The sequence below is a fragment of the Neopsephotus bourkii genome, unplaced genomic scaffold, assembly GCF_033783945.1.
Source record: "Neopsephotus bourkii isolate Nb327-2 ecotype Australia unplaced genomic scaffold, CSIRO-AGI_Nbou_v1 NB_756, whole genome shotgun sequence".
In the NCBI taxonomy this organism is placed as follows: Eukaryota; Metazoa; Chordata; class Aves; order Psittaciformes; family Psittacidae; genus Neopsephotus; species Neopsephotus bourkii.
Genome location: NW_026901254.1, coordinates 390,146 through 417,081, shown reverse-complemented (window position 1 = coordinate 417,081; position 26,936 = coordinate 390,146). Strand labels below are relative to the sequence as shown.

The following is a 26,936-nucleotide window of genomic DNA, read 5'->3' as shown; positions in this document are numbered from 1 at the left end:
AATGTAATCAAAAACATTTTTATTAAAAAAAAAGCTTCAATGTTTCTAATCGGCTCTAGTATTTTAGCACCATCTAAAACATATTGTTCAAAGACATCTTTTTATAACTGTCTCATTTTAATATGGTTATAACAAGGTTGATATCAGCTTATTCTGATTATCCTTTATAGGTCATTACTTCAGTTTAGTTTGTACAGTGCTATTACATAAAACATAATCTAAAAAATTCTTCGAGCATCTGTGGGTTTTTTTACGAGAACAAATGAGAAACATACCACCTTAGACATACTTGGTAGTTAGACTACCGGAGATAGAAAAATAAAATTCCCAAACTATACAAAATTCACATTTTCAGCACTGTAACACTGCATAATGTGATATGCATTAATAAGAAATGTATGTTCACAGTACTCATTCATCAGATGGAATAGAAGCATCTCTGCCTTTTAAATTGTCTTTCTCATGTAAGTGCTGCGAACCAAAAAGGATTACCATGAGGGCATAAAACCTAGCATTCACAAGTATGACTCACAGACATGGATGGGAAAAGGGTAGTGACAGCTGTTTGCAAGGTTGTTGAGACAAAATAATGTATCTTCAGACAGATACTCAGAAATGTACTTCAGTGTACTTGGTAACCACTCCATATATCCAGAATTATTCCTTGACACCAAAGAATGAAGCCATGAAGCACAAGAACAAGTGCCTTCAATAGCATCCATGAACTTGGATAAGTGCCTTAAGTCAGAAAAGCTTCTGCCAGAAGGCAAAGTCCTTCAACTCCCATTGACTTTTCAACCAGTTGTCATTCAGCATTCACAAATACCAAGTCTATTATCTCTCTGTACTTCAGTTTTGGTGTTGGTAATGTGAGGCTAACAGTACTTAGTTATTTCTCAGAAAGCCCTATTGTTTGCCAAGCACTTTGAAGGCATCATAAACACAAATACTATTACTGTAATTATGTAGGAACCATATAGAAAATGTTTTTATAAAAGTGCATGTCTCCCTACAAAGTTTCATAAGCATTAATGATCTATGACACAATTATCTATCCATTACCATGGTAGAACCAATAAACCTCTTCGTAGATGGGCTCTGCTAGAAAATTATTTCACATTTAGCCTGACAGAGATTCATTTCATGCGTCACTTCTTGGTTACATGTTCTGAAGAACAGCATAGAACAAGCATCAATTACTATTTTGCTATATCTAGTCAATCTGAACCCAGTAATGTATGTTTAAATACTGTCCATCCTTTGGTTGACACTTTCAGTGACTTCTGTCAACAAAATTAAAGCTTTAGTGCACAGCTGAGAGGAACATGAGAAAGCACTCCTTGCAAATGTACAGCAGTAGTAATTATAATTTCATTCTGTGCGGTTACACAAAAAGGGACATATTAATAGGTATTTGTGATAACGATTTTACAGAATTGACCATGGTATCAAAACCAACCAACAGTGCAAAGATCAAAGATCATATATTAAGCTAATAATTTTGAGGCTCTGTATCTCTCATAAAGTAAACCACTCTTTTGTTAATGGGACAGAAAAGGGTCAGAAAGCAAAGCCTTGTGTTTTGCTATTGCAAAATCTTAAATTAAAAAAATATATATAAAAAACAAATAACAAAAGGGGAAGTAAGTATTTGATGGTGAGATTCCTGGGATTCTGTGGGATTTGGTTTCAACTTTTAGGACAAGCTAGATTCCTGCTTCCTTCTTGGACAACAGATCATTAACAGATTAATAAATATTACCAAAAAGCCTGGAACAAGGTATATTTGATTTAATAAGGATATTTTAATTGATATTCTTATTATATTAATTGAATCCTTTTGCTTTTGGAAAAGTTGATGTGGGTTTTTTTTTTTGCCCAAGGAAAGACTGTACAGAAAGTCTAAGGTGTGCAGCAATGTAAAGTGAAATACACAATTTCTCCTTCTTATTTCAAAGAACTGTATTGTCTCAAAAGAATAAATTCCTTCTTCACAAAAAAGCTATCCCCCAGCATGTATGAACAGTTTGAAAGAGAGCCCACTTGTACAGCGGGCACTTGTGAATAAACCTTTTCTAAACAAGTATCGGAGACCTACACAGAACTCCCTAAGAAGCACATGAAAACAGATAAACATTTCCGTGAACTCTGTAAAGTTCTGAATAGGCTTTTGCAGTGCTCAGGGGATGTACAAATCATTGGGTCAATTGCTGAGGTGAGTAGCTCGAGAGAGGACGCCTTGAACACCGGAGCGGGGGGAGATCAGCGTCCAGGAGCCTCAACTCAGAGCGACAAGAGCCACCGAGAGAGCCTCGAGTCCTCGACAGGACCTGCCCAGGAGCCGGCAGCTCAGCTGACACGAGCAGGGACTCACCGGGGGCGGAGCCAGGAGGAGAGGCACCAGCCCTGAGTGGGTAAAAACCTGCCCCAGGGAGCGCGGCGAGGCAGTTCACGCGGGCAGGCTGAGCGGGATGGTGAGCACTCGCCCTATGACCAGGGCCCGGTCTGGGAGCTCTGCTCTGGCTACCCCGGCGGTGGCCACCGTAGGCACTCAGACAGAGCTGATGAGAGGGGAGGCTGCAGTGCAGACTTTTGGGTGTAGAGAGTGCCTGCACTGGTCTGGTGAGGGAAAGGTACACAATGGGCAGGGCTGCACTGGGTGTTCCCTGGTGGAGGTCCTCCTGCAGCAGGTGGCTGAGCTGCAGGATGCTATTAATAGGCTACAAGATGTGAGGGTAGCTGAGAGGAAGCAGGAATGCTTGCTCCAGGCCCAAACTGTGCAGAGTCCTCAAGCTTCCCCTCTAGCTCATGGAGGAAAGAAGGAGGCCGTTAACCTGTGAAGCTGGGAATTGGTGACAAAAAAACAACAACAAAGAAAGGAGGAAAAGGACAATTAAAAGCAAGGGACTTCCTCCTAAATCTGCTGTCCCTGCGCAGAACTTCTTTGCTGTCCTGCAGGGGGCTCATGAGGAAACACACTTGTGCCAGAAACAGCCTGGTGATGCACTAGTAAAGAAGATCTCTACTGGTGCTGCCAGGAAAAAGCGGCGGATCGTAGTGGTAGGGGATTCTTCTTTGAAAGGGACAGGAGCACTCATCTGTCGGCCTGACCCGGTCTCAAGGCAGGTGTGTTGCCAACCAGGGGCACGGATCAGGGATGTGGCAGAGAGGCTGCCTGCTCTAGTAAGCCCCACGGACTATTACCCACTTTTGGTGACACATGTGGGTGCTAGGGATATAGATAGTAGTAGCCTGGGAAGCATAAAGAAGGACTACAGAGCCCTGGGAGAGGTGGTTGAGGGCTCTGGAGCTCAGATAGTCTTTTCGTCTATTCTCCAGGATACAGGGGAGGACCTAAAAAAAGCTAGGAGGATTAGCCAGGCTAATAAATGGTTAAAAGGGTGGTGTCACAGTCAGGGGTTTGGGTGTCTTGAACATGGGGCCCAAGTTTGTAGGCCAGGTCTATCGGGGGCTGGTGGAGCTGGTCTGGAGTTTTGGTAGGAGGCTTGACAGACTGGTCAAGGAGGCTTTAAACTAGATGTGCTGGGGGAAGGGGGGGATCATTCCATCCCGACACACCCAGTCAGTTGCCAGCACCTATAATAAATGCTTGGAGCAATGTAGAGATATTCCAGCTGCTCCAGCCAATGAGCCGGCTTCATTTGGAGCTCGACTCAGATGCCTCTATACAAATGCCCGTAGCATGGGGAACAAACAAGAAAAATTAGAGATGTGTGCATGTCTACAGGGGTATGATATAATAGGCATCACAGAAACATGGTGGGATGGCTCCTATGACTGGAGTGTTGGAATAGAAGGTTACAGACTCTTTAGAAAAGACAGGCCGACAGGCACGGAGGGGGAGTTGCCCTTTATGTTAGGGATAGGCTGGAGAGTATGGAACTCTGTCTGGGGACTGGTGAGCAGTTAACAGAGAGTTTGTGGGTCAGGGTTAAAGGGAAAACAGCAATGGGAGACATTACTGTGGGGATCTGTTACAGACCGCCTGATCAAGAGGAATCTGCGGATGAAGCACTCTATAGGCAGATAGGAAAAGCCTCGCGCTCACAAGCCCTTGTTCTCATGGGTGACTTCAACCACCCTGACATCTGTTGGAATGACGGTACGGCCCGGCACAAGCAATCCAGGAGGTTCCTCGATTGTGTGGAAGACAACTTCCTTCTGCAAGTAATAGAGGAACCGACAAGGAGAGGTGCCATGCTTGACCTTGTGCTCACCAACAGGGAAGGGCTCGTTGGAAATGTGGCACTGCAGGGCAGCCTTGGATGCAGCGACCACGAGATGGTTGAATTTGAGATCCTCAGGACAGTGAGAAGAGCGTGCAGCAAGCTCACTGCCCTAGACTTCAAGAGAGCAGACTTTGGCCTCTTCAGGAACCTGCTTAGTAAGGTTCCATGGGATATAGCCCTAGAGGGCAGGGGGGCTCAAGACTCTTGGTTGGTCTTCAAGGATCACCTGCTACAAGCTCAGGAGTGTTGCATCCCAACTAGAAGGAAGTGCAGCAGGAGGGCCAGGAGACCTCCTTGGATGGATAAGGAGCTGCTGAGGAAAATTCAAATGAAAAAAGAGTCTTATAGAAAGTGGAAGCAAGGACAGGTGGCCTGGGAAGAGTACAGGGATGTTGTCCGGGAAGCTAGGGACCAGGTTAGGAAAGCTAAGGCCCAGTTAGAATTAAACTTGGCTAGGGACATTAAGGATAACAGGAAGGGATTCTACAGGTACATAGCAAATAAAAAACAGACTAGGGAGAACGTAGGCCCCCTCAGGAAGCTCTCAGGAGAACTAGCGACACAAGATTTGGAGAAGGCTGAGGTTCTGAATGGCTTCTTTACCTTGGTCTTCACTGGCAAAGGCCCTGACCGCACAACTCAAGTCTTGGAGGGCAGAAGCAGGGACTGTGAGAATGAAGACCTTGGGCCCACTGTAGGAGAGGAACTGGTTTGAGACCATCTTAAAAATCTGAACATACACAAGTCCATGGGTCCTGATGAAATCCACCCGCGGGTCCTGAAGGAGCTGGCGAATGAAGTTGCTAAGCTGCTGGCCATCATATTTGAAAAATCATGGCAGTCAGGTGAAGTTCCCAATGACTGTAAAAAGGGAAATATAACCCCCATTTTCAAGAAGGGGAAAATGGATGACCCGGGGAACTACAGACCAGTCAGTCTCACCTCTGTGCCTGGCAAGATCTTGGAGCAGATTCTCCTGGAAGGCATGCTAGGGCACATGAAAATCAACAAGGTGCTTGGTGACAGCCAGCATGGCTTCACTAAGGGGAAATCCTGTCTGACCAATTTGGTGGCCTTTTATGATGGGGCTACAGAACTGATGGACAGCGGTAGAGCAGTTGATGTAATCTACGTGGATTTGTGTAAAGTGTTCGACACTGTCCCACACAACATCCTTGTCTTTAAACTGGAGAGACATCAATTTGATAGGTGGACCACTCAGTTGGATAAAGAACTGGCTGGATGGCCGCACACAAACAGTTGTGGTCAGTGGCTCAATGTCTGGCTGGAGACCAGTAACGAGTGGTGTCCCTCAGGGATCGGTGTTGGGACCGGTCTTGTTTAATATCTTCGTTGCTGACATGGACAGTGGGATTGAGTGTGCCCTCAGGAAGTTTGCCGATGACACCAAGCTGTGTGGTTCGGTTGATATGCTGGAAGGAGGGAGTGCCATCCAGAGGGACCTTGACATGCTTGTGAGGTGGGCTGATGCCAACCTCATGAAGTTTAACCATGCCAAGTGCAAGGTCCTACAGCTGGGTGGGAGCAATCCCAGGCACAGCTACAGGCTGGGCAGAGAAGAGATTCAAAGCAGCCCTGCGGAGAAGGATTTTGGGGTGCTGGTTGATGAGAAAATGAACATGAGCCGGCAGTGTGCGCTTGCAACCGAGAAAGCCAGCCATATCCTGGGCTGCATCAAAAGGAGCGTGACCAGCAGGTCAAAGGAGGTGATCCTGCCCCTTTACTCTGCTCTAGTGAGACCTCACTTGGAGTATTGTGTGCAGTTCTGGTGTCCTCAACATAAAAAGGACATGGAACTGTTGGAATAAGTCCAGAGGAAGGCCACAAGGATGATCAGAGGACTGGAGCACCTCCCGTATGAAGATCGGCTGAGAAAGTTGGGGCTGTTTAGCCTGGAGAAGAGAAGGTGCATGGAGACCTCATAGCAGCCTTCCAGTATCTGAAGGGGGCATATAGGGATGCTGGGGAGGGACTCTTCATTAGGGGCTGTAGTGACAGGACAAGGGCTAACGGGTTAAAACTTAAACAGGGGAAGTTTAGATTGGATATAAGGAGGAAATCTTTCCTGTTAGGGTGGTGAGGCACTGGAATAGTTTGCCCAGGCAGGTTGTGAATGCTCCGTCTCTGGCAGTGTTCAAGGCCAGGTTGGACGAGGCCTTGGGTGATATAGTTTAGAGAAAGGTGTCCCTTCCCATGGCAGGGGGGTTGGAACTTGATGATCTTAAGGTCCTTTCCAACCCTATGATTCTATTAACTCACCTGGCATCTATGCCACACCGAACTGTAATGTACAGACAAGTTATAAGCACCTCAGTAACTCAGATATTTGTATTTCAGACATCAGGCTTTTCAGTTTCTTTCTGCAGTAGTTTAAATACAAACCATACACGATGCCGTTTTGGAGCTCTTTATATGTTCTCTTTGAATTTGACTCTATTAAGTCTATGTCTAAGTTACAGGTAAAGTCACTGTATCACTTGGGTCAGTACAATCTCATTATGCCACATTTCTAGAACAATGGTGATCAACAGGAAGACCGAAGAGCACATTCTCTGGAGAAGACTGCATTATTTCGTTCCCAGGAATATGTAATAACTAACATGCCAGTCAAGCCAGAGATACTAAATGTGTGCTTTCGAAGTGTAGGTGCTCACTGGTAAGGTTCATCAAAGTGCAGCTCAGTGCAGATAAGCTGCTTTGTCCTCTCCTCCAAGAACAGAGTGGGAAATAAAAATGACTGTGATGCCTGCAAGCCAGAAACAGGTTCTGTACAATTCTGAAATAAATTAAGTGGACACCTGAGAAATAGCAATGCCCTGTGCTTGGGATCCAAACACCACCATTTTTCTCCACGTTGAAGCAAGAAAAACTGACAACAAATTAATAAGCAGTATGTGAAAAAAGTTTGCTCAGTCCTTCCACTGTAGAGCTGGTCAACCTTCTGGAGCAATGTCTACAGTAGTAATTTTTTGTGGTTACTCAGGCAAAGTAATGACTCAAAGCAGTTGCTACTGAGCTCCAGGTAGGAAGAGGTGGGTTACTCAAATGTCCGTCAAATATGCAAAACAGTCCTACTCTAAATTGCTAGTGAAGAGAACATCACAACACTCATGTTATGTGTCAAGCCATGTTAAAGAACTGAATTTGTAAAAACTACTATTTGCTCCCAGTATTTTATTTTACAGCAGAAGTAATTGTCAGGTATGTATTATATGTTTTTTAGAAAAATACTTTTGAATTCCTTAAAGTCTTAAGTAGAAAGTAAAAATATCTTACTGTGTTGATCCCCAGACCATTAAGCATGTATATCACATCCTCTGTGGCTACATTTCCAGTAGCACCTTTTGCATAGGGACAACCACCCAGTCCTGCAACAGATGAATCCACTACAGCAACTCCCATCTGGAAGATAATGACAGAGAAATGCAACATCAGCATAGAACATTATTTATAATTATTCATAAATTGCAGGAGATATAAGTTACGATGAATAAAGTACTCATTTCTCCACAAATGGGTGTGTTCCTTAGAGGAAATTCCATATAATGGTCTTAGTTCTGACATCTTTATAAGGTAAGACTCTTTAAACACAGGATGTGGAACACAGAACTAACGGTGAATTACATGTGATTTTGGCAGATAAGATGATTGCTGTTTTAGAGCCAAACAGAGTTTTATGATTTTTCCTTCTTTATCTCTCTAGATGTTGTATTTAAATAGCCTGCATCTATTTCTGAAAAAGCCTACATGCAACCAAACACAATCAAGGCATTTATACCAATGTATAATTCTAAGCATATGTATAAGCCTTTGCATGTTGGAAGTCTTAATAGTAGCATCTGACTCACATGTCATCCAAAAGATTTTGGGACACCTACCCTGTAAAATGTGTTTTGTGTTAATGGCTATTCTTCCATAAAGAACTTCCTGAGCATTTTCTCTTGTCTAATTTTCTTTTCATTCTTTGTTAGAAATCATAAAGCCACCATATAAATAATTTTTTGTTATTGTTTATGAGGAACACAGCATGATATTTTCATTCAAATTCAACACCACAATGTAAGGAAGAATGAAATTTTGGCAGATCTGTTAAACAGCTCATGGGTTCAATAAATGGGAAAAAAAAAAGCTTAAAGAACTTTATCCTGGTGAATCTGACTCATTGGTTACCATATTCACCAGTTTAGAAGAAAACACAACGTCCAAAATAGCAAATTGCACACCCTACAAGGCCTGGAGAGGCATCCAAAAGCCTAGCTTTAAAGATGCTTGAAATAATGGAATAGGTGGATATCATGGAAGTTCTCTACAGATATAGGTTCTAAGCTTCACTTTTAATATTTTTAAGGGAATACTTGATGCACAGTGTTAACCCTTCTCACTTAAATTAAGACTTTAAAAAAACACACTCAGCGTCATGAATTCATAATCCTCCTACTTTTATTTTCTTCCTAATGCATCCAAATGCTTTCTCTCTCCTGATCCTCCCTCAGCACACTCTTTTATCAAGAAGGAATGATAAAAAAAATTGTAAACCAGTTACTAATTCTGGCCAGCAGATACTAAATTTCCTATGGGATAAAGCCTTCCCTGGGAGATTGGTCAGGTAGAGAAAAAAACTGACCCTGTAATTTCTACTGATTTGTTTAGTGACCTCTTGCAATCTCTTCTTTCTGTAGTTAAGATTCTAAAATAAAGCTGAAATTGAGAAGTACTTTTTTTCTCTTACAACACGCTAGGTATGTGATCCAGAGAATGCTCTTCAGTCTTCTCCTTGAAGAAGATTAGATGCCTTTGGAGGCATTCAGGCTCTAGAGATTATCAGAAGCAGGGAACGGTATTAGGCAGAAAAGTCATCAGGTCTTCAAAGACACCAGCTTCTCTCTACCTTAAGCACACTACAAGATTTTCCTCGCCCTAGGGCTAATTAGGCAGACATACACCAAAAGTTTAGAAGTCAGGCAGACTGAATTATAGCTCAGATTCAGGACAGGAGTTCCTATGCAGAAAAGTTTTCATAACTCCAACTTTGACTTTGGACTTGGGGAGATTCGAGGTTAAACCATACTTGTTACTCAGATTTTCAAGTCAGTAAGATCAACTTAGAGGCCTGGCTGCAAAGACAGCTTATTTCTGTTGTTCTCCTTCTGAAGGACCCATGTGTCCCTGCGGGCTAGTCTGGGAGCCTGCCTTCTTAGTCACAGCCATGCACACAGCTAGCTGGCACGGTAGGCAAAAGATGATGGCCTGCATGTTGCAGTTCCTAAGTCCCCTTTCAAAATATGCCCATAAGTGGTTTTTTTTCCTAGTTCTAATGCTTTGTTACATTTGCTTCAAGTTTTAACAGTGCTTTCCATGGCTTTATCATTGGTTTTACAGACTCTGAAGTTCCAACATTTATGAAGGGCAATATTAAAGAGTAATACAAGGAAGTGTTGTCCAGGGTCCTAATCTTAGAGAGGAAACATCATCTTAGGCTAGGTAGCTGCTCAAAGCCTATAATAAAGACCTCAAAGGAGCCAAAGTGCACAACTGTGACAGGCAAAACAGTACTGTTTAATATTGCTCACACAATGAGACTCTCTAAGAAGGGATATTATACTTTAAAGTACACTAATCTGTGAATTATGGAGTGAATCACCAAGGTATATGTTTTACATTTCAGTCACTTGTCACACACTTTGTTTGTGTAACCCAACGGTCAGAATACGTGTTACACAACACATCTGTGTCCAATACACAGAGAATATGCATTTATGATAGCTTTCAACTAGAAATTCTGTCTCCTTTTGCAGTGGCTGCTAAAATGCTTACATTTATTCTGGAAGCTGTTGCTCCAAGCTCCACAGTGGCAGCTTTCAGCCTTACAAATGTCCCTGTAGAAACACACCTAAGGCCTCTTAGTGCAAAGATTTAGGGTATGGTGAAGATCCGGGGAAGAGAAAAGGAACACTAACATGTAGAAGTGCCGGCATGATACAAGCGTGCATCCCACTACCATGTGTGCTCTTTCAGTCTAATTTTAAGATTTCCGTCAGAAATTACTGTTTCCGAGATGAAAAGGTAGAAGAAAGTGTCTTTCACAGAGTTCTCCCCCAGCCCTAAGGTAATGTCATAACTGCTAGAGCATTCTTCTTGGTGTTATTTTCAGTAATTTTTACATGGGAATGAAAGCTATAGGCATATAATGTACTGAGGTACATCATTGTTGCTAAACTTTCAAGGAAGATCAGCAGACTCAGAAACAACTTTAGGAGTGTATAAGCTGTCACTTTCTAACCCCAGTGAATGAAACACTTTTCCTTGTGCAAAAAATGGGAAGAATGTCAACTAAATTGTATTTGGTTAAAACAGCCAGAAAAGTTTGCCAGGTTAAAGCTGGGGAGAACCTCCTCCTGTGGGATGTATAATGCTAACCGTAGTCTGCTCAAGTCCTTCACAGGGCTCTCACTGTGAGGAAAAAGAAAACAAGAACAAAATATACTGCCAGCATTAAAAAGGTGTCTTCTAAAGGCATCGGATATATATACATATTAATTTCTTGCTATGCTTGTACAAACTTTTTTGATGCCACTGTAATTCTGCATTTGCACTACAAGTCTCCTAACACTGGGGTACATGTTGCTTATTATTGCTTGTTGAAAGTGTTTGTGAATACATGGAGGGGTATGGAGTACCACAGCAGCATGAAGGTAACATGAAACACATATCTTTGTCTAAGCACATCCTAGTATTCTCAGGCAGCCTCATCTGAGTTAATTCAAACAACCTCCACTGGCAAATGGAGTGCCTAGTGTAGATGCAAGAGCGTAAAAAACAGTGCCTTCTGCTGGCAAAGCAGTGGAGCAGTAACCTCCAGCTGAAAGGCAGTGATAATTGCTTTGACTTTTAAACCATCAACTATAATGGCTGAACAGAAAAAAAAAAAAAAAAGAAAATCTAGTCACAGCTTTACACTGATAACATCTTTTTTGTGGCAATGCTTTTCAACCTAGTACAGGACACTTAAACCATTACTTCCCAGAAGTACTGTATAAAAACATTTATGTCTAAAATTGTATCTGCATCTGGATGGATTTGCCATTTTTACATTAACCAGTTGTAGACAAGGTCTTGACATGGTGTATAAATACGGCAGCTCTGTCTGACCTCCAAATCTGTCAGGTCTTCAGATCAGTGCTCTTAATATGCAATAAGCATGTGTCTCTGCCTTTAAGATGCTGTCCTTTAAAGTTCTGTTCACAACACTTCTGATGTGTGCTGCAACCTACTGTTATTTCCTCACCAGCCTCAGCTGCATCTGTCTGCTCTTGCATGTTGTACAGGCAACATAATGTGTGTTCTGATTCACGTGCACAATCACTGCAGTTCATCTCCAGCATGGTCCCATTTCCCATTAATATGAATTAAATAATCAATTCTCCAAGCTCCATTCTAACAGTGCTAAAAACAGATGTTGGAAAACATCCTTCAGCAGCACTACTAATTTGAAGGTTAATATTACAGCCGAGCCTGTTCAAGCACAGAGTCTGAAATAGCACCTAATAAATAACTTCTCTGCAGCTATGAAGCTGTTTTGCTTTTGCAGCCATTAAAAGTATACAGACCTTTAAGACAAAAGCTAAAAATTGATATAATGTGTAAAACAAGGCCACTTCCTTCATCATATGTCCAGTATTTGTCAGCCTTTTACAGGAGATAATGAGTTTCAAGCTTCTCAGCAATACTGTCAATCGGATCTCATATTCACTGTCAATATGTGATCTTTAAGAAGCCCACAGTCTCATTGTCACTTTTTGTGCTGAGATCTGTGAGAAATGGCACTGCAGCTATTTTGCATGATATGTTTTAGATGAGCATTCACTGGGCTGCTTATGTATGGACGTGTGTGTGAGTGAACAATAGCTTGGCTTACAAAACAGCTTAAGTGCTCCAATCTTTTTTGACACTTGCAGAGTTTTGATAATCACTAAATTCCTAACACCTTCCAAACTTTAGCTTTGGCTAGTTTTAGTTTACTCTCTAGAGAAGGCACAAGACTTTTTGCTTCTGTCCCATGCTAACTTCCTCCCAATGAGAGAGCAAGGAATTAAATTCATCACCTTTGTCAAATAGCCAGTTTTAACAGGAAACCATTATAGCCAGTGAATAATAAACACTTCATGTTTCTCAGTTTGCTTTACTACCTCCCCATAACTTTTTTTCTGGGACAATCAGTCTCCTTCCATACTGATCTTTAAACTTGGCTTTGTCTGACAGAAGTTTAACTTCTTAACTTTTTAAGAGGAACACCTCTTAAAAATTGCAGGGTCAGCATCAGTAAATCCATGGATGCATGAGGTATAAATCAGAAGCTATAAATCAGGTCTCTCATAAATTAGGACCTTTTTAAGCTATTAGATTTTGAAACCATAATATCAAGGATCTTAGGTATGCATTAAATAGGAAAAGATTTGTTGTCCCACAAAGTTTAAGGCCACAGTATTGTGAAGTTTAGTATCATGGCACCTTAAAGATAGGTGCACGTGGATATGACAAAGAACCCACTGTATTAGTTCAGCATTTGTTCAATGAAAGGAGAAGGAAGGGAAGAAAAAGCAAAAGGAGGACCTACACATGCTAGGTTAAACATTGCCCACATAAAAAGCAGCACAAGACTAATACTATATAATTCTGCAGCCCTGTCAGTGCCTATCTGGTGCTCTTGGCATGGTGTGGTACTGTTATTTTATTATGTTTCTCTGGTATCAGTCTGCTGCCCACCGCTACTCGGTGTGCCACCAGGAAAAAACATCTTCTCCAGTGGAGATAAATACAACCATAGAAATATAAATAACTATGCCAGCCATGCTTTGTAAGGCACCTGTGCCCACAGAGACCCTTCCATGAGTAACATTATCAAGCTGCCTAAAATCAAGGCTTGTCATCCCCCTTTGTTTCAATAAAACAAATGTAAGTAAATAAATATTATTTTAGCATTTGAGCAATAGAAAGCATAAATTTCTACATATAAGGCAATAAAATAGGACAACATCTCTCTGTGGAAAACCCTGAAAGTTGACTGCATTTACTTCCTGCTTCTTTTTCTCTCTTCACTCTTGTGAACGATTAATGCGTTCACAAAAGACTATTTTCAAAGTTAACGCCATCACTAACTGGCCACAGGGTGTCACTGTTACATTAAAATCTCCAGTTTCCTAGTTCATTTAGTTAGAAAATTAATACATTTAGTGAAGAAAAAAAAAAAATCCTTTTCTCTCGAAACATACTGAGATGCAAGCAATTTGTGGGCAGACATGCTGCATAAAATAGGTTAATACAGCATTCCTTTAACTTATTGCACACATCTTTTCATATTGCTACTGACACATTTGTTATAAGCAAAGCTGGCAATGACATCTAGAGTTAAAGTTCCCTAACACTTTTCATCTAAGGCCCTACTTTCAGTTGTTTATTACTTTGTCAGCCTTTAACTGCTGGAGCTTGTTTTTTCCATGCCTTGTCTCTGCCTCAGGCTGGATTGTTTTGGAAAGTTTTAATGAAAAATTGGGTTGGCCACTCCCGAGAACAAGCTTTGGGGAAGAAAAACATTTTGTTATGCTAATATTCAGTAATTCTAACATAATATTCTTGGACATATTCTTGTAGCTTTTCATTCTCAAATTTGGCACAGGAAGAGTACTGATTTTAAGAAATCACACAGCCTGGACTTAGTTACAAGCTTAGGAAAGTTCCATCTCATTGTCAAGAACTGGTCAGTCTCATAGCTAAAATGCCTGAGGGCCAAGAGAGCAATAGCCGACCATGCTCTTTCCCCCAGACTCAACACAGAACTGTGAAGGAATTACTCTGAAAATCTGTGTCCCTGTCTAACAGCATCATCTGCACAAGAAAAAAAAGAAAAAAAAAAAAAAAAAAGCCTCTCATTGGTGGGGTTGAGAAGCTGAGATCGGTTGCAGATCCATTTCTTCAGAGAACATTCACGGATGTTTGGAGGGAATCAATGTCATTAAACATGAGACCGATTTTGAGATTTTGTAAAGCTTAGAAAGTCCTAAAACAAAATCCCAGCCATAACAGAATTAATATTAGGAAGTAGATGTTCACAAATCACTATTAGTATTGCCTATGTAGTCTTATTTTGCTGGTTTGAATATGTGCACTCGTTTGTTTACAGGACACCACGGTTTGCTAATTCGGGGTTGTACACAACCCTAGTTCTGCTCAGGGTCACAGAACCTGCAGGGGGCGCAGGAGACACATTTCAAGGTCTTGTTGAAGATGCGATCATCAGAGCACTGAGTCACTTCCCAGTCTCACTTCCTTCCCTCCCCGAGCAACGCAGGGCATTGCCAGACTTTCCAGTTCAGCTGCTGCTGATGTGAAGTAAGTAGCTATTGACCCAGATGCTCTTTAGCAGAAGTTACTGTTCTCAAGTAAACCTCTGGTGGTTTAACAGTTTGTTTGCTCCCTTTGTCTTGTGAAAAAATCTAAAAATACAGGATATTAGTTTTATAGATTTAAGTTTGGACACCGTCAGAATATCAATTAAACAGATAGAGAAGAGAATATAATAATCTGGGGATCTGGAAAGAAAGGGGGAACTAGAGCAGAGAGGCAAAGGGCAGCTTAGGGGTAGGCAGGGAGAGAGAACTGTCTAATCCAGAGGTGCAACAACTGCACCCAAGTCCCTGTGCCCTATATACAGCCAGGTGATAACCAGGCTTTTTTCATGTGCTACATGCAAGTGTAAATGAATATAAATAAACCTGCAAATAAACCAAGGGCTTTGAATGAACAGGGAAGGCAAAAAGATTACTTGACTTGAGGGTAAAGATACTAAGGGTTGCTCTGAGAGAAGAAAATTTTGCTGGGATTGGAGAAAGTATGTCTGGAACTGCTGACACAGAAGGTCTGATAAATAAACAAAATCCATTCACTTTACATGGGATGGCTCACAAAGGATAAGCTAATTAGAGACACACCTACTAAAATAAAATGGCTGAGTTATCATATTTCATAATTATGGGACATGAACTGAGAATGGGTGGAATGAAGCATGATGGAACCACAGGTAAAAAGTTCGAGATGCCGGCTGCAGAAAGTGCACTTCACTGAGTTATTATAAAAGAAAAGAGTGCTACTGTGAAGAATCAGGAAGGGCACTGATCTAGTATTTGACATGCACATGGCAAATATGGAACATGTGAATCCACCAGTGTAAACTGCAAATCTGACCCAAACATCACAGTATCTGAAAAGGCTACTATTTCCTACATTCAGGGAACATATAACCTAGTTCATCTACCTTAGGTACCCCTTTTCTTGGTTATCTATACCTCAGAAAGAAACTACAAATTCTCACAATCTTGTTGTTCACTCCTGGTTAACTTCTGCCAACCATGAACCTGTCTTGTTACTGGAACACTAATTTCTGTTGATTCACTCTGTGGCTTAAGCTGCATAGCCAAAACTGCTCCTAGAGATGCAATTTTTCTCACTTTGTAGAACAGAACACTTTCAGCATGATGCATCAAGTGGCAAAGGACACTTGGTACCAATCTGAGCAAACAAAATAGGTTGGGTGTCAGAAAGTATTTACTTTTATAAAATAAATTTGTAGCAATGATGGCATTTACAATAAAAGTAGGAAAGCAAAGCAGAACTATTTGCATACCACTATAATACTATGGTATGTCAGCATCAGGGTATCTAAAGGAATGGAATGGTAACAGCATTTAAAATCCCATCTGACTTCAATTCAGCCAAAGCCCTCACACACCAGCACCTGGCTCCCCTAGAGCTAGGAACGTCATCCACTCACAAACCCCACTTTGTTTTGACTTTCATTCCCCATATTATCTGTGAAATCATACACACCCACCACTCAGAAAAAATGGGGACCCTGTGTGTCCCCAGGGCTCATCTTCAGATGTGTCGTGGAGTCCAAAAGAAGTATCAGCTCCCTCTCTGGGAATGGAACACCCATACAACATGTGTGGTCTTCAGTCTGAAAACCACTGCTGGCTCCTTGGCTTGGAAGCTGGGGAAGCTCAATGGACCAACATGGGTGGAGGAACCTCAACATAACATCAGGAATTCCTGTGAGTTCTTCAGGTGTCTGAAAATGTATGCTAATGTCAGACTCTTCTCTGTCTTCCCCTGTGTAGCCCTCTCCAAAGAATGCCAAAACAGACTAAAAGTGAGCCTCCAGTTTAAGTTGTTGGACACTAAGATTGATGCCTGTTTGTTCTAGTTCAAGGACATCTTGCACTAATTTAGGGCCAGCCACTGCCTTCCATCTCCACTGCATACCAAGCTTCCACATTTAAAGTGGAAAAAACTTTTCAGGTATTAGTGATGTTTTAGTAGTGCTCTCACTCACACACTTTCAATTAGACCTACACTTGTTTCTCCTGGATGTGATGAAATAAAATGGGAGGGAGTAGTTGGTGAAATATCCTTGATCCAAGCCTCCCTTGTCTCTGCTACATACCAGAATGTGTGCTGAAGCTTTTGACTACCATTCCAAACGTGATGGCAGTAACGATATGTCACTGTTACACATTACAATTTAAGCAGATGAGCACTCCTGTCTCGTGCTTTCAAGGCTTTTCCTCTGATCTCAGTACCTATGCTTTCCAGAAAGTTACTCAGGTTAATGTTGTAACTGTTAAAACATCTTCCTTCACATCTCACCTATTTAATAGGAACCAAGCTAGGCTATGGTCAACTTGTCGTGTTCCCCCCCCCACCCCCACCCCTCACGTCCGCCCAGTAACTATCCTAAAAGATTTAGCTGACTCAGAAATGAAGCATACTCAAAGAGCAGAGCTAAAAAACAAACACATGCTTCCAGGCACAATACATCCAATAGTCAGGTAGTGGTACTATCGTATCTGGGCTTGGGATTTTTCTTCACCTTCTTTCTAAATAAATGTTCTTGTTAATGGTTAATGTGGGACACCCAGGCAGTGAACCACAGAACTCCTGCCTAGGGCTTCTTTCTCATTTGAGACCCAAACTATGTTGGGCTTCACAAACACAAAGCAGCATCTAAATGGAAGATCCAGCTGAAGCTCAAGTTTTCAGCTACTCCAGAAACACAAGGAAGGTGGTGGGTTCTGTGCACATCCCCAAGAAGTCTAGTCTCTCTCTTAACTTCATGTTTGCCCCTCCACTTTTCAATCAGATTTTGCTGCACTTCTAATCTCCTATGCAACCACAAGATATAGAGCCCTGGCAGCACAGTTTAACTTCTTAGAAGAGTCTGTCATTTTATACAGCCACAGATCTCTAGAAATTCCTCAAATGCACAGAAGTGGACTGCACTAATTCATACTTTACTGAAATAATTATTCACTGGGAGCTTGCTTGAGCAAGGGTATGGACTTCAAGACTGTATCACTATTACTGTTTGTGCTAAGCTGCAGTTGTAGTTCATAGATTTGATTCTTCTCACGGATCTCAATAACAATCAATGAAATACCATAATTCTTTAATAAGTGGCCAGAAAGAAAAGGACCATATTGTATCAGATAAAAGAGGTTGTTTTCATCTTTTAAACTGTTGTTACAGTTCTCAACTTTTTTTGAGGAAAAAAAACCCCAGCTCTGTTAATTCCCAAAGCTACTTGTTTTGAAAAGAAGATACTTGAAGTTTCCCAAAGGAAGTCACATATTCCAGGCAGGGTATGTGTGTTATAATGATATAATTTGCTACTTAGAATTAGGAAATCACTTTGACTTTTATCAAATTTATAAGAGGGTTATTTTTAGGCATTGTTTTAGTTATTTAGCATTTTCTAATGTGAGAGATACCTCTTCTCATTTCTGGAGATACTTACAACAAAAATGAAAACTTGTGCATCCTATGCTGAGCTGAATAGATCATTATCTCCATCATTTACTATTACTCCTTATTAGATTTAAAGTCTAGGTCAGAAATAATTTGTACAGGTAATGCTGTTAAATAAAACCTGCACTTTTTATTAAAACATATCTATTACTTTGGATCTCTCCTAATTCTATAGTCTCCTGAGTGAAACAATATTTTATTCTATTTTAGTACGTAGAATGCAAGGAAGTTCAGAGATTCTGCTCCTCAATATTCATTGACAAAACATGCTCAGCATAAAGAAAAGTGGATTGCCAAGACATAGGGTAAACTACCCTTACTAAAAAACCTCCTGGCATTTATTACATCGTCTGGATTACACAGGTGCATATCCATCTTCTCTCATATTTGGAAAATAAGAACTGCATTCCCCATTCAAATGCTTTTAACTTATTTACAGCTAGATGTGGAGACTTAATATTCATCATCACAAAGTATAAACCCAAATGTCCTTTTTCTTCAGGAGCACCAAAGATTAACAGATTAGAATGTTTTCCACATGTCCATTTTACTGTCAAGAGAATATTAAAGAAGTTTTCCAGCTTCCGCAGCTCAGCCAGATGTCAATGGATCCCACAGTGAAGCAAAATTGGCAGAGTAGCCTTCTCATGACCCCGGCATTGTTTTATCAAGGATCAGTTTAAAAGTATAAAGGGCCATTTCTTGCTGAGATCTGTAATGTTTTTCAGCCCTCTTCCCCTGCAATTACACAAAAGTGCTGACTTTGCTGAACTACTGATATGCAGTAGTATTTCTTATGACTTCTCTCACACTGTGCTGTAATTGCTGTTTGTGTTGGCACAAGAAAAGTACCATGTCTTGTTTCCACTGTACATTTCCGGACTCTAGTTTCAGCAACATCAGCGTAGGATATTGTACTGGGCATATGTTTTGTTGTGTAAACATTAACTGGTAATTTACCCTGTCTATCTCCACAGTATGGCCTCTAATTACCAGAGGTTGAGGGGCTTCAGATGGACATTTTTTAAAATATTTACAGTAGCTATACTGCTTCTTTTCCTTTCTTCATTGGTATCTGTGTTCTGAAAATCACTGCAAGGGAAAATAATACAACATCAAAAAGCATAAAACAAAACAACAAAACCAAACGCATTCATTCTTGCACACCTCATTCTCTAGAGTAAGTAATGACTATGTTCCCAATTAGTTAAGCAGAAGTTATGGCCATAGGGCAGTAGATGTTACAGTATGAGAAAGTATTAGATATTTCTGTTTTATTTCAATTTAATTATTCCCTTTAAATCCTTTGTAATGAAAAAAGAATGTATTATTTCTACCAGTACTTTTTTTCTTAAAATTCATTCTCACTAAATAGCCTCTGAATTTGCAAACAACTATGCACATGCTTAATTTGATTCAAGACTCAGGCAAACGTATATAACAAATGGGACCACTATGGTCTTGTTGGAAAATCTACCATTTACTGCAAAGATTCAGGACCAAGGAACAACTTCCCTTTAAAAGCTCTGGAGTATATGTTTAAGTCATTCATCTCTATAATTTCAAGGAAGTAGAACTTTACATTTTGTGCTAAATATAATGTCTGGAGTAGAATTCCAGGATAGGATCAAATAATTAATTATTACAGCAATTTGACCAAAGAAGATGCAATTAAATAAGGCATCTTTTTGGACACCACAGGCAGAGTGAAACTTTATTCCAAATAAAGTTTTCACCATAACACAGGAAACTTGAAAATAATAGTGTGACAGTTACTCAGCTTCTACTATTCTATTGTAACTGGAACAATTTCGTCAAATTTATCACAATACCTTATTACATTGCACTACCTCCAAAAGAATCTTCTCTTCCAATACACTGGCTAATTAAATGGTAACATTAAGGTGGGGGGCCACAAAATGTAATCAGTCTTTCATTTTTTTTCCTCTAAAGTTCATTTTTTAAAAAAGACAGTTGCAAGTTGCTCATCCAATATATCTGCCAACAGTGAAGTCAGAACACTTCTTTTTTTTAAAAAGGCACTCAGCTTAGCATCTTGCCTTTTGCTATAGATAGACATTTTATTGCCTTGCTAAGTCTACTTTTATTCTATTCAATCAGTTTATTCTTAAGAGGAAAAGTTACTGCATCAAATGAAGAATTCCTATCTATTGCTGCAACTCTCAGTGCAAGCAAAATCTGTTATGAACACAGATCAGAGAAAAATCTTTCTTTCTGTAATTGTTTACTTTATTCATCTGAAAGGACTCTATGTTAAGCAAATCACATCATTTGCCTCTGACAATCTGCCACCATATAGCACTTGCATTAAGCAACAAAGGAGAAAAAGAAACAGGAAAATATGCAAGCTGGCAAAAGTTATGGAGCGTATAAAACTATCATTCATTTCTCTTTAAAAATGATTAAAAAAGTTTCTCTTTCTGAAAGCCTGGCTGTTTCTGTTTGTACCGTAATATTTCAAAAGAAAAAAATAAGATAAATGATATATTATTTGACTTGGGACTGGTTCAGTGATGCTTCTGCACAGTGCAGAAATAAGAGATTATTATCATATTTTCGTTACTGCATCAGCTTTGGTTTCTTTCTGAACTGAAGAGTCATCTTCCACTTATTCCACTTATGCAAGTGGTCACTTGTTCTCATACAGATACAAATATCCACCCAACACACTCATTTATTGTTCAGGAACCTCAGTCTGCCTGATCATAGTATTTCCAAATTTTCTTCACTTTACCTTAGGAAACACCCTGAGAGATTGTTTAAAGCCACTTGATGTATCTCAGCAATAGGAAGGAACTCTCTCTCCTTTATTGTTCGCTGGATTATAAAAAAACTGATTCTGAGGAGCCATAAATATGCAAGAATGGCCAGAAGTTTAGTTCCACCCCCTCAGCACAGCTGTCTGTAGAGCTGCCCAAAAAAGAAGGAAGCATCATCCTGTAAACACGGTGCTTTCCTGCTAGAGACACTGGAATTTGTGATTTCCCAGGTCTATTCCTGCCATGCAAACTCCTCTGACCCTTGGCTGGGTCTGAAAGAAAGGTTCCATGCAATGCCCTCTTTTCCAGGCAGACACTAGAATAGACACACACACAAATAATAAAAGAAACAGTAATTTCTAAGTGGGAAGCTTAGAATCACTGTAGTGATTCTGTCATTATTTTACACTTGCTGTTAAACTTTAAGAAAAATTAATTCAGTCTAAAAGACAGGGAGAGTCATTTCCACTGAGTAGAAAAATACACATCTAAAAGCCATTTATCTTACTGTAGCTAATGTATAGGGAGTCACAGCCTGACTGAAGTGCAATATGATTATAGGGAGTATTTCTAAAAACAAGTCAAGCAACTCAAATATAAATAATTTACTTTCAAAATACCATGAAAATTGAATGAGGAATTAAATCCTGAATAAAACCCTGTTTTAAAAGGTACTGAAAATAATTGTATCCCCACCAAAATTTTGAAACATTTTTTTCAGAATTGTTTTTAAAATTATGTTCAAATATGTTATTTCTGTCACTGAACCACATTCCTCTTTAGTGTGCAGCATGTAAGCTCAAAATAAAGTGAAAGGAGTAAGACTATCACAGTCAGTCAAGAAGATGGCTAGCTGAAAAAGCTAGATACACAACTACTGGTATACTTGTTATGTTCTAGATTAGAAAGTATCTAAAACTATATATTCTAGAATCATCATAGTAAGTACATCTTAATCACAGGAACAAATAGGTGGTCTAATGAACATAAACCTTGTACAAATCTAGACATGTTTTAGATGACTGTTTTTTAAATGCAGACATGGATTTTTGTGTATTTAAATTGGCACATTAGCCATGTCAGTTACAAAGACTGGCCCATATTTTCCATATTCAGACCCTATGGTAAACTGCTCAGAGCTTTGCCAACCTTTTGCTAATTAAGCTGATATCCCATGGGACAGATACCTGTTCTGAACTGCAGTGCTCTGGGAAAACTTAGCCAAACTGGTTCAGCTTTTCAAAACAACTTATGTGAACACTTAAATGTGTCAAGCTACTAAGTAGTGATGGATTCCTCAAGTTCCCATGCTCCCACACCTTGAATCAAAGATGTGTAATGTGGAGAGCTGCACCTTAGCTGCAGCGATAGATGCAGGTACAGATATTTCAGGAAGACCTGGAACAGCTCTTCAATAAAATCCCAAGGGATGCCATCAGCACACTCAGAGCTGACCAGAACCTCTGAAATCTCAGCTCTGGAGACAGCCTCCAATGGCCACTAGGAATGACAGCAAAAATCTCTCTTTTGTGCTGTTAACATACAGAAACTTGTGCTCTTTTGTGTTATATATACGTGACCAACAAACTTAATGGCATAGGGAAAGGAAATGCGTGTAACTCTTGCCACAGACCATGGCACAGCTTTGGCGTGGGCCAGGTAGTGCTCCACTGAACAATTTCTGGCACAGCCTGGAAACAAGTACCATTTAGGGACCATTCGTAGTTGGCAGTCTGGAAGTGATAACCTTGTTTAGGAGGCTAAGAATTTGATTTTATGGATGCAAGCTTTTCACATCAATTGGCCTTAGTGTGAGAGAGGGAAAGAGGTACTGAGACTGGGAACACTTTAAAGGAGTGATATAGCAGCTGTAGGAGCAAAATCTATTCAGACCCGCATTCTCGTATCTAAAATTAATGTGACAGCTGAAGAGATAGAAATTGATGAAGAAATGCATGCTGTGGGAGGGGTGCTGAGAAGGGAGAATGGGATAGGCTTGCAAGGATGAAGCAGTTCTGAGATAAGCCAGTTGTGTAAGATACTTATTTGTGGAAATCCCATTTCATTTGCTGCAAAAGTTGGAAGGCGTGTGACAGAAAAGCAAGACATCATAAAAACAAAAGAGACAAGATAACAGCTGTGGAGAACTAGATTGTCTTTCTGTGAATGAGAGTGCCTAAGTGATGCCAACTCTTAATTTTCCAGTCATCTTGATAATCTAGACTCTCATTTCCAGGACTTGAATTAAAAACTGTTGTAAAATAACAGTTAGCAGCTCAATTTCTGACTGCTACGGGCAGTCATCTCATGAAGCCTACAGCTAGCCATGTAGTCTCATGTAAAAAATCCCCCCAAATACCACCTTTTTATGCATGCAATTCAATTGAGGCACAATAGAAATATGCATGGGGAATCTGACACCAGTGTACCCTCACTGTATTTTTTATGCATGCTACAGATCAGTGACTACAGTTTTCTAGTGCTATATTTTCACAACTCCTAAAATACTAAATATTTATTTTAAATTGGGGTTAGCATTTTGAAAACTATTTTATACTAAATTGTTCTATAAACACCTGAAAACCTTTTTTGAAAAGCCTTCTTACATTTCCAGCATTTGGAAGTAATTTGTTTCTAGTCCAAAAAAATGAATGTCTGTGTCTAACAGAAAGAGCTGGATTACTGCCCAGTCCACTTCAGAACTGGATGATGCTGACTCTTAGCCATTTAAATAGTCAAGTTAAACAAGGCACAGTTGGGATGATAAAAGGAGGTCTGTAAAAAGACTATTGCTTTGGCCATGTGGACTTACAACTATCAAACAATGACTAGGAAAATAGTGAAAGAGAGGAAAAAATTAACATAACTGCCGGGGAAAATATTAGGATTAGGTGAATGTAGGAGCACAGTATCTGTTCACACCATTCTCCCTTCCTTTCAGTGTGCTGCCAGCAGGATATTTACTCTGTTTAAGCACTGGCAGAGACAAAGAATGGCAAAAAAGCATTTGCAAAGAACAAAGGAGAGGGGAGGTAGACACTAATAGTCTGTATAGAGATTATCCTCAAATGTGTATGCCTTCTTTGCAAGCCAACTTTGCAAGGCAAGCACAACTTTAGCAGGCAAAAGGTGAAATATGACAGAATTGTCTTCTTGTGGTCTATTAATTCCTTTCCCTTTTACAAGGGAAATATATAGTTCTAGATATAACAACTAAAGAATGATGCAGCAGAAGAGAATCTGATCAAGACTGAAGAATCATTTAAAGTAAATTCTCTGAATCTATTTTTGCATGGGAAGAAGTGGATTCACAAGAGAATAAAGATGCACAATAATGAAAGCAATTCTAGAATGCCTTTAGGTATTGGTCAACCAAATCAGTATGGCCTTAATGCTTCTAAATTTAATGAATCAGAAAATAAACAATGAAGCTGAAATTGGAATGTGCCACTGGCACTGAAGAATCAAATGTGCAAATTTATATTCCCACTTATAGCATCGGAAGCACAGAATGGAAAACATTCAAAATTTGATTAGGAAAGCTACAATAGAACAGCATCCCAAGAAAAATGTGTAAGTTTGCAAGGAGGATGAAAGCACAGAAAAAAGAGAAAAGGACATAGAATATTTGGGCCAAATTCATCCTTTCCATAAGTACACAGCTTCGATGTTATTAGTATAGAAAGTATTTTTGGATTTAAGATAGAAAATTAAACCACTTCAGGTTTTATTTCTCTAGTTGCTGCGTTGATTTCTGCATCCATATTCCGTTCAGACCTAGGGTGACACATCTATATGAACTTGCAGAGATATAAGGAAAAATTGATTATTTTATGGTTTAAAAATGTTTTTAAACATTTTCAAGTTTGATTATAAGCCAAAGGGAAGTTGTGTCTACTGCTGCAAGACAGCTCTAGTGAGGGAATTTGGAGAGGAAAATAATGTCTAACTGATGAAGGATTTCTTAGTCTGATTAGTATCCTGAAACAGATTTGGTGCTGAGGTTTCTTGGTTCAGCAACTAGGGTTAAAAGCTTATGAAATTCAGTCATCATATTAGAACAATGTAGATTTCTATTATGTGTTAATCATTTACAACATACTAAGTTTCATTTAAATAGAAAACAAAACCCATAAAAAAATACAGGCTACTTACTGGTATATGTATGTAAATATATGCATGCAAATATACTATTTCAGTATACAGTAACAAATATATTTCCTTTCCTATCCTAAAAAGTTCAAAAAACAAAAATCTTGAAACAAAGTCTGCTGTTTAAACTCTTTCTCTAGTAATATTTTAACAGTTGTAATACTGGTAATGAGGAATTTATTTGCGAACTATTAGGCTACCAAGGTTTTCTGAAGCATGAGGAAAAAAGTCAGAAACTTTCATGTCCTCAGAAACTGCACAATATGCACATCCTGCAAAAAGCAACAGAAAGCAATACAATTAGGTTTGCTACTTCTCTTGTACTGATCTGAAAAAAAAGAGCAGAAATGGTACTGCCTGTTCGTTTGCTTGCTTTCTTATTTTGCTAAAATTACAGGCAACAACATAAAACCAGTACCTATTAGAAAAAAAAAAACAAACCCCCCAAAAAACCCAGAACAGAGAAAATATTGGAAAACATCTGTCAGATTTTCAGTATGAATGCCTGTGTTTTAATTTTCTTCCCATATGTAGGTCTGATTTATTAATTTGTGCAATATGCTTTTTCACTTACAGAAGTAACTAGCTGCTCATAGCAGCAATATTATTTGATGAAACTCAAGTGTTTTTCTACTTTCCTAAGCACACACCTTCTTTTTAAGTTTTCTTCGCAGAAACCTTGCACTCCAGTACCTTTTCACAACCTGACATTTTACCCCCAATTTATCTTCTTTCAAATGCAGAATTTTAACCACCTCTGTCTTGTTATCTTTCAATCTTAAATAATTCTATTTATGCTTTTCTTTCCTACTATCACATACTCCTTCAGCTCAGACATCAGAGTCCCTACCCATGGCAGGGAGGTTAGAACTAGGTGATCTTAAGGTCCTTTCCAACCCTAACTATTCTATGATTCTGAGATTTTATGATGTCATCTTTTTAATTACTAGATTTATCTAAGTGCTATGTTGTCTCTATGAGGAAAAGGGAATATAAGGAAACAGAAACAAAAAAGGCAAACTGATGTTTTCTAAGGAATTTTATGTTATTATTACCAGCTCTTACTTTTGTAATAATTCAGAAGTACTGTTTACACTTTCAAACCTATACAATACCTGGTAAGTATCTAGGATGAATCAGTTCCTAGAGAAACCCAGAAGTAGAAAGTTCTAGGAAGAACCTTATTTGAAAGGGCAGGCATGTTATAATAAATAATCTCTTGCTTTACCTAAAATGATACGTATTACCAAACTTCTTTTTGTAGAATACTACACAGATTTAGTAGCACAAGTAGTGCTAGCTATCCTGTTTCTTACAATGGAAATCTAAAATTTGAAAAGTTTAATCCCTACAAGTTAGAGCAATTGCGCTTACCATGACCATTATGGTATTGCAAATTATTAATTTAAGCAGAAAACCCTGGGACCCACAGGCCAGTACTTCTACAACCCTACTGATGGATGCTTTCCAGCTTGAGAAATTCTGTTTCATAACTCCATTTGTTTCCTGCCATTTAGCCAACTTTCCACTTATTACATGCCTCCACGCCTTAATATTAGCTTCCAGTGAAGAATATTGTAAATTGTTTTCTGAAAAATCAAAGCATACGATGGCCACTGTATATCCTTTGTCCTTTTTGGCAGTGGCTGCCTCAAAGAATTCCAGCGAAATACTGAAGCATGACCAGCCCTTCCTGAATCCCATACAGCTATTCTCAGTCAAGCTGTTTTTTCTAATGTTTCCCTATCTGAATCTTGAATTAGTTTCTGGAGATCTCTGTTAAGTCTTCTTCAGTCTCCTAGGAGACCTTTTTAAACAGCAGAGGAAAGTAAACATGTGAGGTCTGCTGAAACCTTTCAATTTCTATGCATATCTC

At 39.6% G+C, this 26,936-nt stretch overlaps 1 protein-coding gene across 6 annotated transcripts in view; it reads right to left on the bottom strand.

Annotated features, from left to right (window-relative positions):
• The window catches only part of HMGCLL1 (3-hydroxy-3-methylglutaryl-CoA lyase like 1), an 86,397-nt gene that overhangs the window by 6,385 nt on the left and 53,076 nt on the right, over positions 1 to 26,936 (bottom strand). For 5 of the 6 annotated variants that reach the window (XM_061354932.1, XM_061354930.1, XM_061354931.1 and 2 more), the window contains one exon: positions 7,548 to 7,673. The exons of the other annotated variant lie outside the window; for it this stretch is intronic. In XM_061354932.1, the coding sequence (XP_061210916.1) occupies positions 7,548 to 7,673 (126 nt within the window). The remainder of the gene's footprint in view (positions 1 to 7,547; positions 7,674 to 26,936) is intronic. 6 annotated transcript variants of the gene reach the window in all.